General features: G+C 32.2%; 1 protein-coding gene across 1 annotated transcript; it reads right to left on the reverse strand.

Moving 5' to 3' along the window:
• Window positions 1-9550: 9550 nt before the first annotated feature.
• LOC126886893 (uncharacterized) lies at window positions 9551-14129 on the reverse strand. Its single transcript, XM_050654029.1, has 2 exons — window positions 13570-14129; window positions 9551-11594 (listed from the first exon to the last, which is right to left on the reverse strand). Exons 1-2 carry the CDS (start codon window positions 13762-13764, stop codon window positions 9816-9818), a joined length of 1974 nt encoding a protein of 657 aa, XP_050509986.1. The 5' UTR covers window positions 13765-14129; the 3' UTR covers window positions 9551-9815.
• Window positions 14130-14324: the final 195 nt, after the last annotated feature.

Raw genomic sequence — 14324 nt, forward strand, 5'->3', positions numbered from 1 at the left:
TTGCAGTAAATTCAACTATCTATTTACTACAAAAAAAGTCAGAATACGTACGAAACCAGAAAGTGACCTTAAAAAATGTTTTTCGTCTCCTGCAAACCTCATGAAAAAACATATAGGAGGTATTGTCACATTACTGACGATATATTTCAGTGAATGTCTAAAAAATATACTGTGAATGTTCAAAGAACGTTCGTAGACATTCATGGAATGTTCTAACAAGACATTCAGTCTAAAAATATACTGTGAATGTCCAAAGAACATTCATGGAATGTTCCAACAAGACATTCAGTCTAAAAAATAGACTGTGAATGTCCAAAGAACATTCGTAGACATTCATGGAATGTTCCAACAGAACATTCTAAGAATATTTAAAATGCTGACACAGCACTTTCCTGGTACTTTCCAGGGACATTCGTGTGCATTTGGGGACATTCCAGGAGTGTTTTCAATGTCCTGTGTGTACATTCTAGGAACATTCATGGAATGTTTTGTGTTATTAGGGTTAATCTCTGTTCGGAGAGTTTAAGTCTGTTCTGTCGGACAAAATAAATGTGCCGTTTTCGTGGTCTGACCGTTCCAAATTTTTAACCTGTTCCACAATTAAAACTGTCCCTGTTCCAGTGTTCCCATATATCAAAGTTTATCCGACTAGAAACTCTTTAGCTATAAACAAATTTTCAGCTTGCTATTAATCAACTTTTTTTTCATACGCGGGATCCAGACCTAATAGGAAGAAGTGGCGTAAATTTGCAGAGAGTATCATATAAAGGAGGAATCATCGACACCTATAATGGTAAAAGAGTAAATCGATTATGTATGTATGTATGTAGTATCAGACAAGGAATATTATGTAGCAGCTATTTAATTGCAGGACATACTGGAATCAAATCTTAAGATTTCATATATTAGTAATATAGCTATGCAAAGTCCGCAGGAAGTGGGATATTTGGTTTATAAACAAATATTAGCGCTCCGAAATCTTTTTTCAATTATTGCTCTGTAACTCAGAAGATTTTAACGTTAAACCAAAAACACTCGCATAAAAATTCACTGTAATTTAATTCTGCACATAGATATTTTTTCCGATTTCAGTCGGCGGAAATTTTCCTCGGAAAATTCGGGGTTTTCAAACAAAATCTTTAATTTTCAACTAAAATTTTAGGACAGTAATTATTTATCAATAATTAAATAACTTATTGACATAAATCTTTTTTGTTATAAGTGTCTTGAAGATATGAAAATTTGTATGTACAAAGAGGATCAGAATAAAAAGTTAATGGTTCAAAGATTGAAATCCTGTTGTTTATAACTCTGTCGCAAATGCCGGTCAAATTTGACCGGTTGTACCTAAAACCAAAACCACTCATCGCAATTCAATTTTTTTTTCTTCAAAAAGGGCACAGAAGCCGTGCCCTTTTCAACAGCGTTAACTTAATTTAATTTAATCTAATATTTTCTGAGGGGTTCTATTTGTTTATAAGCCAAAAAATTGTTTCTTTATAACATTCCTGTGGACCGATTCTATAAGATCAACGCGAAACAATTACGTTCGTTATCCGACGGTTTGCTATTCTGTAAGCTAATTCGGGAAGAACCGGAGAAGCAGATCACGAAGCCGATTACAAAGCGAAAGCGATAACTGTTTCGTTTCGTTTTCGATAGTGATTGGTCGATCATTTTCACGTGGTACACAAGCGCAAGCGCTAAGCGGGTTGTTCGTTGTTGATTCCACAAGAATTCTGTGTTTTTTGTTGATAATGAATTCGTGATGCTCTTACACCATATCTTCCGTAAGTTCCTGTAGCTCATCAAAAAGGAATCGAACTAGTTCTTTGCTTAAGCGAAAAATATCAATAAACCTTATATCTGTTACACCAAATGGGTCACTTCTATCTCGAAGGAACCCGCTTTCCTCTCGCGTTAACCGTAGATGGTTTCTTCGCGAGTTTTCCATAATATAGAACAAATTGCACTGGCAACATTTTTATTAAAATATAATAAAAATATAGTTATTCAAGGAAATAATGCAATCAAACTTGTGATTATAAGGCAATAAGGTTATATAAATACGTCATGTAACTGCTAGTTACTCTTCTTCTTTCTCTATTTCTTCTTTTTTTACTCCCTGCACGTATATTTGCAATGTTACCGTAATTATTTATTCATACGTCGTTTAAACTCGTATATTATCGTATGCCGCTATGATAACGAAGCGAAAGCGAAAACTAACCTTATAGAATATGAACATAAATCAACTTCGCTATCGTTTAGCTTAGCTTTCGCGATAATAACGAAAATTATAGAATTCGCCTACTCTGAGACCGCTCAAATAGTCCAATTTCAATTCTGTAAAGTATGTTGAATAGGTATAGTGCTTTTTTATACGAAAATCATAGTTATTCTGGTGTATCATAATCTTTCTGGTTATTATTTCGACCGAAATTTTTTAATTAACTTTTTAATTATTTCTAAACTATTGGTTAGATTGTCGCCGGTCTCCTGATATACAGAGAGGGGCTAAATTGTGGAATAAATTAATTTTCTCTAAAATGGACGATTTTCGAGAAAAATCCCGAAACAGGTCGATTTTTATTTTTAAATTAAATTTTTTTGGCATATATTTCAAACTAGTGACGTCATGCATCCGAGCGTGATGACATAATTGATTATTTTTTAAATAGGAATAGGGGTAGTGTGGTAGCTCATTTAAAAAGGCGTTCAATTCTCTATTCAGTATTAAAAACATTAATATCACTATTTATACAGGCTGGCCAAAAAAAATTATTAAATTAATTGAGGCAAAAAGAAGAATGTATGTAATTTATTTAACTCAAAATATATTCTATTGCTGTCATAAAATAAGAAAAAAATGTTTATTTGGCAAATAAACATTGCTTTTAGCTTAAATTAAATGTTTAAACTGCTAATAGGTAGGAGGGAGGCTGTTTGTGATTTAATTTTAGCGAAAAGAAATGTTTATTTGTGAAATAAACCTTTTTTCTATTTTCTGATAGCAGTACAATGTATTTTGAGTTAAATAAATCACATACATTCTTCTTTTTGCGCCAATTAATTTAATTCAAAAATTATTTTTTGGCAACCCTGTATAATTAATGATATTAATGTTTATATTACTGAAGCGAGAATTGAACGCCCTTTCAAATGACCTACCACACGACTCCTATTCCAATTAAAAAAAATTATCGATTACGTCATCACGCCCAGATGGATGACGTCACTAGTATGTAATATATGCCAAACAATTTTAATATAAAAATGGACCTGTTTCGGGATTTTGCTCCAAAATCGTCAATTTTAGAGAAAATGAATTTATTCCATAATTTAGCCCCTCTCTGTTTCATCTTTCTATATACTATATAAAAATACTATATATATATATATATATATATATATATATATATATATATATATATATTATTGTGTATCAATCAAAGATAGAATAAAAATTTTATTTTTTTAATATAACGCGGGCACATAAATTTGATACACCCTGTATATTGATTTGTAAATATTTATTAGAAGTTAGCTGTCACGCAAGGTGGTTTCTCCTTAATGAAATTTTCCATGAAGAATTAAAAACATTTTTGTAAATAAAAAGTGAAGTGAAAGTTATTTTAGGATTATAATTTTAAACCGATTGTTTATTACGGAAAAGGTAAAACCACAGATAGATGTAATTATTAGTTTTTAGAAAAAGAGAGGTAAAAAGAATTGGAATTTTAAATATGTTTGTTTAATGACAGGAATATTTAGATAATTTCCGAAAAGTCATTAGTTTTGAGTAGAAGTATTGTTTGAAAGAATGACTGGGTTTTTCGATTGAAACAGGGAGGTGGAGAGAGAAATGTCTTTGGCAACAGTCTTTTGGCTGTATTTGACACTTAACTAAAATGAAGGCTCAATATTGTAACAATATAGTCATAGACGCTCTAAATGGAAGTAATAGAAAACAATTTTATTATTTTATAAATATTTATAAAAATAAACCGAGCACTACTTACCTATATAAGTTTTACTATAAACGTATATATCAAATAACTTAATCATGCTGTTAAAAATATAGTTTAGTCATAACAAATGAACGACAGATTGAAGCAAGTTCGAAAATATTGTCGCCAATGAATATACAGGGTGTTTCATTAAGAATTGTCCATATCGTAACTGTAGAAACCTTAGCACAAAATAGGAAGATTTAACCTATACACTTAAATAAAATTTTCTTCCTTACCGATATCCAGAGTGTTTTATTACACATATTCTAAAATGATTTTAACTCATTGTTTTAACACGTTCCAATATTTTTTGTTGAAACTTGACAAACAGTTTATACATGTTAGGATACTTTAACTAGGGTTCGCTGTTGCCAGAGGCGTGCTATAGGGATATATATACCTACTTCCTTTTCCCCCTCACAATCTACGCCACTGTCGTAATAATCATTTCAGCATATTTTTTTGGTTATTTGTTACTTTTTACGTAAATATCATCCTTTTGTCTCCTTGTCATAGAGTAAGTATTTTTCAAGTTATTTGCGTTTAAAGGTAATGGATTCAATAAGATTATGTACATTTTAAACGCATAATCTGATTTATGTTTAAAATACATAATCTTATTAAATCCATTTCCTTTAAACGCAAATAACTTGAAAACTACTCACTCTATCGCATTGAGACAAAAGATGATATTCATGTAAAAAGGAACATAAATAATCAATAAAACATGCTACAGTGATTATTACGACAGTGGCGTAGATTGTGGGGGGAAAGGGGGCAAAAAGGAAGTATATATCCCTATAGCACGCATCTGACAACAGCGGAAAACTATCTTTTAACGCTAGTTACAGTATCCTAACATATGTAAACTGTTTGTCAAGTTTAAACAAAAATTATTGGAAGGTGTTAAAACACTCTGTATCTCGGTAAGGAAGAATATTTTTATTTAAGTGTTTAATACCCGCTTTACGCCAACAATAAATTGATGAAGAAATTGACCAACTTCTTCAAGGTCAAATTTGACGTGTACAAAACACAATTTTATATCCAATTTTGCCGTGAATAAAAAGACAATGAAGAAATTTGACGAAATAATTCGTTAAATTCCTTCATTTTCTTTTGATTCACGGTAAAATCACAGAACACTTTAGGTGATCTGTGGGTCACAATGAATATCAAATTGTGTTTTGTGCCACAAACTATACATTTTGTACACGTCAAATTTGGTCTTGAATAAATTCATCAATTTCTTGATCAATTTATTGTTGGTGTAAAGCGGGTATTAGGTTTTCTAAAACATTTTCAAAACTTCCCATTTTGTGCTAAGGTTTCTCCAGTTACGATATGGACAATTCTTAATGACACCCTGTATACATACCTGAAAAGATTGTTATTTGTACTGTAGTCAGGATTTCTGTACCTAAATTTATTACGAATTTCATTTTGTTGGGATTGAGAGTAAATGTGCGCGAATTCATCAAAAATTGTTAGCCGTACGCGCAAATGTGTTATAGGTACGTTCGCTCTGATTGGACATTCCAATGATATGTCAAAAATTATTTAATATGGCGGTTGTGGTTAAAGCATGTGTTGTCATTTTTATTTATGGTTATGGTTGTTAAGTTGTGAGAACAGAGACGAAAGTGAGTTTATCTATAGTTGTACTGACTTTTTAAATAGGTAGTTTTTTTCTTTTTGTTAAATTAATTAAGAAAGCCTTAAAGTTTAAAGGAACAATAAAAATAAATGCAATATAAATTACATAAAAAAAAAGAATATGTGTGTACCTACTTTGTACGCACGTAAGAAGTTATGGTAAGGGAGCCCAAGCGGGGATTTTTGCAATTATTAAACAAATTGCAAACACGACTCTACTTAATCGGCAGAGTCTACGAGAAGTGTACGGTAAATTGAAGCTGTAATTACAAAGAAATAAATATGTATGTCTTTGTACTCACTTTATCACGCTTAACGAATTGCGGGATCTGGATTTCAATGCATATTTTTTTATAATTCTCGTATCAAAATTACACGTGGAGTTAGTCGTATTGATGACAGTTGGGGAAACGTCTTCGGGTGGAATACCCAGATAGCACAAGTACGTTTTATGGACATCCAATGGACGTACATCTGTGTACATTGGAACGTCCAATGGACGTCCCGCTAAGGTACAATGGACATCCGATGGACGTCCAACGAATGTCCAGAGTTCACAAAATTGGACGTCCATAGAACGTCCGCTACAAACGTACATTGTACGTTGTATTGGAGCTTTCAGTGTACACCTTATGTACATTCAATGTACGTCTTATGGACATTTTTAGGGCACTTTTCAGGAAACAATCTAGTATCCATAATTTTGTGAATACATAGAAAAAAGCCTTTATAGGAAATAGTTCCTTATAATACTTAACTTATACTTAAAAATATTACACAAAAGACCTTTTTTATTTCTCTTTACTATAACTTCATTATAATATATACTTTATTATAGGAACTAGGAACTTCATTAATGCACGACTGCACTTGCACGATAAACAGAAAACACAAATATATCTCGCAGGATGTATTTTCATAAAGACGAGATTCAGATAATGACGCCTTAGGAAGCATGCACATTAAGAGGTTTAATCTCTGTTGCTGTTCTGTTTCTGTTCCAAACTATTTTTAGAGTCAGTACCGTTGTTGTATATTACAAGCAGGTTTGCCATTCTGTGAATTATCATAAATAAACCCTCCTTCAGTATTCCACAACAATTAACAGCGATAATCCCCTAAAAGTACCTGCCTAATACTACCTTTCACGACCGATAGCGCGAAGAGCGACAACGTTGTCAAGAAGATTCTCATTTAGTTTGTATTGGGACTTAATATAATAGTCGCGTTTTGTGTAAAATATCCATGGACCACAAATGGATATCCAATGTACGTTGAAATCAAACGTCCAATGGACGTCCCGTAATGTACGTACATAGTACGTCCAGTTTTGGTCCATGGACGTTTGGACTTTAAATGTACGTTATATGGACGTACATCGGATGTTGTGTGCTATATGGGTAAATATGAAGACGTTTTCTGCACGTCCATATTGGACATATTATACGAATTACGGAATCAAATAGCAAAATAATTCAATAAAATATTAACTTAATTATGTTAATAAAATAGTTTTATCAAAAACATTATAAATCATATTTAATTCAAAATTGTATAGTTTAACATCCAAAACATGTTTTTGTTTTTGTTATGTAAAATGTGAAAATCTTGTTTGTAAATTATTCGTTACAAACAATGTTTTATTATTCTAGTTACCAAGATGCTATAAGTTCTGTAGTTAATTCTAATCAGCAAAAATATAATTTTCCACCTTCCTCTACCGAAAGTATACTTTTCCGGACCTGATTGTAGGGAGCAAAGTTGTACTTTTCCAGTTGTACTTGTACCAAAAATATTTTCCTCCCTAGGGAGGAAAAGTAAAAGTGACGTCATGGTATTTCATTCATGAAATATAACTTTTTGACGACCTGTACAATATCTATATTTTATTACGTAAGTATCTATACATTTTAACGTTTATTTATAAAACACCCTGTATTTTGCAGAATGGAAAAAACAGTAAATTGTTATTTTGATTTAACAATGTTTACATTAATAATTTGACTTATATTTGACAGCTGACAGTTATATTGTACCTACTTGTTAGTTTTAGTTTTAATAAATTTTGTTGGTTAGTTACATAACTAAATTAAGTAAAAATGAAAAAATTACTTGTTATTTGAGGAAGGTGGAAAAACCATATGTATAACATGGGAGTAAAGTGCCTTTTCCTCCCTTGAATGATTACTGCCCTCCGCTACGCGTCGGGCAGTAAGCTTCATTCTCGGGAGGAAAAGTAGCACTTTCCTCCCTTGTTATACAAATAGCTATTTTATCGATGTATCCGTACTACAGATGAATCTTGAGAACATATTTTTGAAGTTGAACATACGTGCCCAAAATAGGTCCAGTTTTAATCCTAATGCGAATGGACTATAGATGGATGTTCTTCGGACGTCCGACGTTGGACGTACTTCGGGTGGGGTGGCATAAATATGGACGTCCATACTGGACGAAATACGGTTCATGGTTCACAGTGAAACAACGAAATTTATTCTTAAATTTGACGCCCTCGTAAAGCGCATTTGTGAAATCTACAGTTGCCCAGTAGAGACGAATGTTGTTGTGAGCGTTCGCGTGCTTGGAATAAGTTTTGCGAATAGCAATTGGAATTTATGTTTTGTAAAGTTATATAGTAACTTAATAACAGTAGTTGACATAATATATTATATTTTTTATTTATGAACAGCCGATTTTAAGCATACTTACTATTAATTAAAATGGCATTTTTTAACCTAAAACACAATTTGTCAGATAACGACTCGCATAGCAAAGTTTTAATAGTATATTATTCAACGAGCATGTAATGATGGCTATTACTCACGATGTTGAAGTTTGCGACACGAGCCGTAGGCGAGTGTCGTAATTCATCAGAGTGAGTAATAGCCATTACATGTGAGTAGAATACTATACTTTTTCTACGACCTTTTTTTATTTTAATTAGTAAAAAATTTAGTTATCAACTACTCGAGATTTAAATTATAATAATTTACAAAAATACCTAAATGCTATTTACCCCCAGTACGTGGCTGAAAAATTGGTTGCCTACTATTACTAAATTCTTATTTATTCTAAAAATACAATTAGAAATATTCAATATGAGTTCTACCCGTTTCGGAAAAATTAAAAGCTTAAATTTGTACCTACCTACTGTCAGTGAATCTATAATAAAGGAAATGGCTATTGTCGGTGACGTATTTAATATATAGTTATTGGCTCCGTGCGTCTCCCCTCTACGTACAGTCACGTGATACGCTGTCAGATTTTGTAAGGACGTTTTAACATTAAGTCTTATGGGATTATTTTGTTAAACTTGAATATTTTATTTTGTAGTGATAATAACCGAATACAATTGTTAGAATTCATTAGTTATTAATTTATACTGTAATTTATAGTGCAACAAAATATTTTCTTTTTCGTTAATAAATATTTATTGACATAAACTGCGATAGTGAGGTTATGCATACAAAATCAAACTGATAATCAATATTGGAAAGTGAAGAATTTATAGTGCGTTTTTATTTTCTGTTTATATTATTACATAATATCACTAGCGTGACACGGCATTTTTTTAAATGTCTCATTTAAACATACACAAAGCGTCCTTATAAAATTTCAAAAAACCGCCACCATAAGCAGGTCGGTCGATTTTGCTTTGACACTTTGTTAACGCTCGGAGCGAATAATCAAATACTAGGTCTGTTCCTTTGTTTTAAGTGTAACACTAGTTCTTGAAAAGTGTAAGAAAAGTGTAAAAGTGTTACACTTTCTTGTTTCTTTGTTTTTCTAGTGTTTACACTTTTTTTCACGATACACTCAACTTCTGTCGTAGAACGCGTACAACTCGTTTCTTTGAAATGCTGTAGGAAAAAAAGTGCAGTGTTGCCAACTGTAAAACTAGCTATCCACTAGATCCAACCTTTAAAACCACCAGAAAACCACTAACAAAAAATGGTCCTACACTCATAATCGCTAAATTTTCCACTAATTTTATTTTGTTTTGTTTTGGGAAAGAAAATAAGTACTTATATTAAGTTATTAGTTTCCTTTATTATGTAGGTAATAAAATTGAAATAAATTTGTAGTAAATTAACATTAATAAGTAGATAGAAAAGAAACAAAAAATATTTAGTAACGAGGATTATTCTAAACCATTTCTTCTTCTTCAGAGGAATCATTTATGTCTGCACCATCATCTTCAGTTTCGGATTGATACGATTCTTTGGTACCGATTTGTTTTATAACGCTTACTGGAATCTCATAGTCATTGCAGCATTTTCCTTCCAACCTCAAACCACAGCGTACTCTTAATATAGCAGTTAAAAGATTTAACTTAATTCTATTCCTCTGTTTGTTTTTTATTACATTCATACTGCTAAATAGTCTCTCAACATCGGCATTAGAATGAGGCAGTATTAGTAGAGTAAACGCAAAAGTCGCTAATTCTTCAAACCGCGATTCTCCTTGAGCGTCTTTGAAATGCAATACTTCATTCCAAAATTTTTTTGTGTTTTTAGTCTCATTCCATTTCAATAAATGAATTTGATGCCACTGATCATCGACTCTTGCTATATGTTCTGCACTTTTATTGAACTGAGTCATTATGTCAGTTAGTGGTTCTTTATTGTGATTAAGTGCTTGTTCAACACTTATTCGGGATATTTTTTTCATCAGTGTCAAATTTTCTGGTAACCTATTTTTGATTTCTTCAATTAGATTTACTATAAATGTCATGCACCGATGCCGCATCATTTCTTCGTCTTCCCGTGGTAATCCTTTTTCTCTCATTTCAAGAATTTGATTGTGAAATCGGAATCCAAGATAACATTTTTTATCCAAAAAATCACGAATATTTTGAGTAAAAATATTAAATTTATTCGTAGGTAACGTAACCTTGTTGACCAACATATTTATCAGGTTGATCAACTCTTCACACAATTTGGTGTGGTCCGTATCTGTTGACTCGAACATTTTATTTACTCGGTTTATTTCAATAAGAATTGGATATAAAAATGAAATATATGCGTAATTCATCTCGTTCGCATACATAGAGTGCAATAACTCAGCCGTGTGACATCTTTCATGTACTTTAGCTATGGAAAAATGTGTTTTTAGCTCTAGCCATTGCGTGTATATTCTCGATACAGCAGATTCGATTGACAACCACCTTGTCTGGCATGCTTGAACTATTTTTAGCGGTTTCTGTCCATCGTTGATGGTTTCGTATAATTTTTTATAAAGCGATTGTCTGGAAGACGAGCGACTAAACCAATCATATGTTTCCCTAATTAAAAACTCCAAATTTCTCGGTAAAAATTCTTTTGCAGCAGCTGAAACAGCCAATTGCAAGGAATGGCACAAGCAACGCACCAAAATCAGGTGTGGTACTTCTTCCTTCAATTTGGCATAGACTCCGTTATTCACTCCAACCATCACAGAAGCGTTATCTGTACCAATTCCCATTAAATTTTCAAGTCGGAGATCGAATCGTTTGATCGTTTTCTTTATCGTAGAAACAATGCCTTCAGCATTACATTCATGAATTTTAACAAGGTCTAGAAACGTGGATACTATTTTTTGGTGTAATTTACTGTAATAAATAATTATCAAACCCAAGTATTTATGCACAGTAATATCTGTAGATTCGTCAATTATTAGGCTAAATGGTTGATCTTTAAAATCTTTTTTTAGAACCTCGGTGAAGTGCAGTGCTAACACATTTTTTATAATCGAGGTGCATTTAGTTCGGTGCAGTTGAACTTTTTCGATATCTTTTTCGTGATTATTATTGTATACCTCTCCTAAATGGTCAACGACACGTATACTAGTATGCATGGCTGTAAATAATGCAAGTCTGGCTTCTTGCTTTTTTTTACTTCCAATGGGCTCTGGCTTGAACGGAATCTTAGGCTGCGTAGTTATAACCTGAAACAATTTAGTTATTTAGTGTACGGATAGACGATAATTACCTATATATTTAAAATACAGTGCGTCCATAAAGTAACGCATATATTCATTATTTCGTAAACCGGCGACTTTAAGGAAAAACACTGACACAGGTCGATTTTTATTTTTAATTTCCGATTTTTGGGCATATATATCATACTAGTGACGTCATCCATCTGGGCGTGATGACGTAATCGAGATTTTTTTAAATGAGAATAGGAGTCATGTGATAGCTCATTTGAAAGGGTATTCAATTCTCTATTCCATAATATAAACAGTAACATAATTATTTATACAAGGTGTTCAAAAAAACATTTTTTTAATTAAAATAATTGAGACAAAAAGAAGAATGTATGTAATTTATCTAATTCAAAAAACGTTTTTATGTTGTCAGAAAACAGGAAGAAAATGTTTATTTGAAAAATAAGTATTGTTTTTTGCTTAAATTCAATGTTAAAGCTGCCACCCAGCTGCCTCTTGTCAGTTTGAACATTTCGTTTAAGCGAAAATCAAAGTTTATTTGTCAAATAATTTTTTTAAATTTTTTCTGACATTAGTAAAACGCATTTTGAATTAAATTAATTACATACATTCTTCTTTTTGTCTCAATTATTTTAATTAAAAATATATTTCTTTGAACACCCTGTATAAATAATTATGTTAATGTTTACATTATTGAATAGAAAATTGAATACCCTTTCAAATGAGCTATCACATGACCCCTATTCTTATTTAAAAAAACATAGATTACGTCATCACGCCCAGACGGATGACGTCACTAGTATCATATATACTGCAAAAACTCGTAATTTAAAAATAAAAATCGACCTGTTTCGGGATTTTTCCTCAAAATTGTCGGTTTATGAAATAACGAATTTATGCGTTACTTTATGGACGCACTGTATAAAATGTTCCCTTTTAAATTTGTATTACCGCTGTATCATAAATGGTTTAAAATATGTAAAAATATTAATACTTAAATTATTGTTTTGTTTTAAATTTTGGAAAATAATAAAGCCGTTCCTGTGTTTCGCGCTGGAGCTAACACGGATCTGAGAGTTGATCACTCGCAAAATGGTGGCATCGGAGAGTGTCCTTGCAGTTAGATTTATTATGGTGTGTTCTTAATAAATAAATAAATCCTGATATTATCCATATTATGTATTTCAAGAAAATAATTATTTTTATTTATTAGTGAAAACAGTGCTCAGTCCTGACCAATAGGGCTTTTCATTTCAGTGTATATTAATATTATACACAGATTATACAACATATGACCGAAGCTCTAAACAAATGACAATCGATGAAAAGATTTGATCAAACAGTTTAAGCAAACTTGACGTACTTGAGGAAGTACGTCAAAGTGACGTCACAATTGCAGTTTTTTGAAATTCTAAAAATCTGTGCTCTCAAGGCCCCGTCTCACCATCAAATAATTGACAGTTAATTTGATCAAACTTGACAGTTAAGGCCCCGTCTCACCATCAAATAATTGACAGTTATTTGATCAAACTTGACAGTCAAACTTGACTAGTGACACAAACTATACATACTAACTGTCACTTTGTGTCACTAACTGTCAAGTTTGATCAAATAACTGTCAATTATTTGATGGTGGGACGGGGCCTTCAGTGACACAAAGTGACAGTTAGTATGTATAGTTTGTGTCACTAGTCAAGTTTGACTGTCAAGTTTGATCAAATAACTGTCAATTATTTGATGGTGAGACGGGGCCTTCACTCTCACTATCAGTCTAGTTTGATCAAATTGTTTGTATTGAGTTGTCTAACTTGTTTGTACTTTATTTAAAATTAAAATTTTTCATTATTATCCACAATGAACACTCAGGATGTGACGTCACTAACTGTCACTTTCAGTTTGCTCAAACCAGTTTGATCAAATTATTTGATGGTGGGACGCGGCCTTAAGTAACCAATAAAAAGCAGTTATTTACCTTTTTATTTTGTTGATGCTTCTTTGACATCCCATGAGATTTCAAATCTCCGTAGTGACTCCTTAAAGTTGTACCACAAAATTTACATTTCGCTTCTTGACCGGTAGTACTTTCAATAACTTGTAGCCAATCTTTTAAATGTGGGTCTTGAAGCCAAGAATCCCGAAAATGTTGTCTATATTGTGGTTTCGGCATAGTTACTACGTTTACGTATCAATATCAATAAACTCACAAGTCGCAATGATAAGATAACCACTGTGGCGTTTCACTGTTGTTCATTTCATGACGTTCATGTCATATTTTACGGCCACACCCATATTTTATATCCTAACAGATTTCTTTCCTAATAAATAGTACCTAATAGAATTACAGAAAGCTGTAATAGATGACAATTTGAAAAATTTACAGTTTCCTGCAATTTTATATACATATACTATCCGTACAAGAGATAGCGCTACCTTGGAAGCATAATGTGTAATGTGTGAATAATTGAAACTGAAATTTACTAAACCACTAGAAAATTCCACCAGCCACTAAACGCAATATTTTGCCACTAAATCGGGGCTCAAAACCACCAGTTTTAGTGGAGAATCCACTAAGTTGGCAACACTGAAAAAGTGTAACACTTTTCTACACCTACCTCCGAGACGGTGGTGGATATTACACTCGTCCTGCGCAGTATCATCCAACCGGCGCCAGCTGTTTAGCCGTTAAATGTGTTTGTTTGTTTACAAAAAAGATATATTTCTTTTTAG

This window comes from Diabrotica virgifera, chromosome 6, assembly GCF_917563875.1.
Source record: "Diabrotica virgifera virgifera chromosome 6, PGI_DIABVI_V3a".
In the NCBI taxonomy this organism is placed as follows: domain Eukaryota; kingdom Metazoa; phylum Arthropoda; class Insecta; order Coleoptera; family Chrysomelidae; genus Diabrotica; species Diabrotica virgifera.

Bases quoted from the DNA above. Each gene is read 5' to 3' on its own strand.
- LOC126886893 (XM_050654029.1), bottom strand. From the start codon at position 13,764: ATGCCGAAACCACAATATAGACAACATTTTCGGGATTCTTGGCTTCAA. The intron at 11,595-13,569 runs GTAAATAACTGC...AAATTGTTTCAG, and splicing joins AGCATCAACAAAATAAAAAG to GTTATAACTACGCAGCCTAA.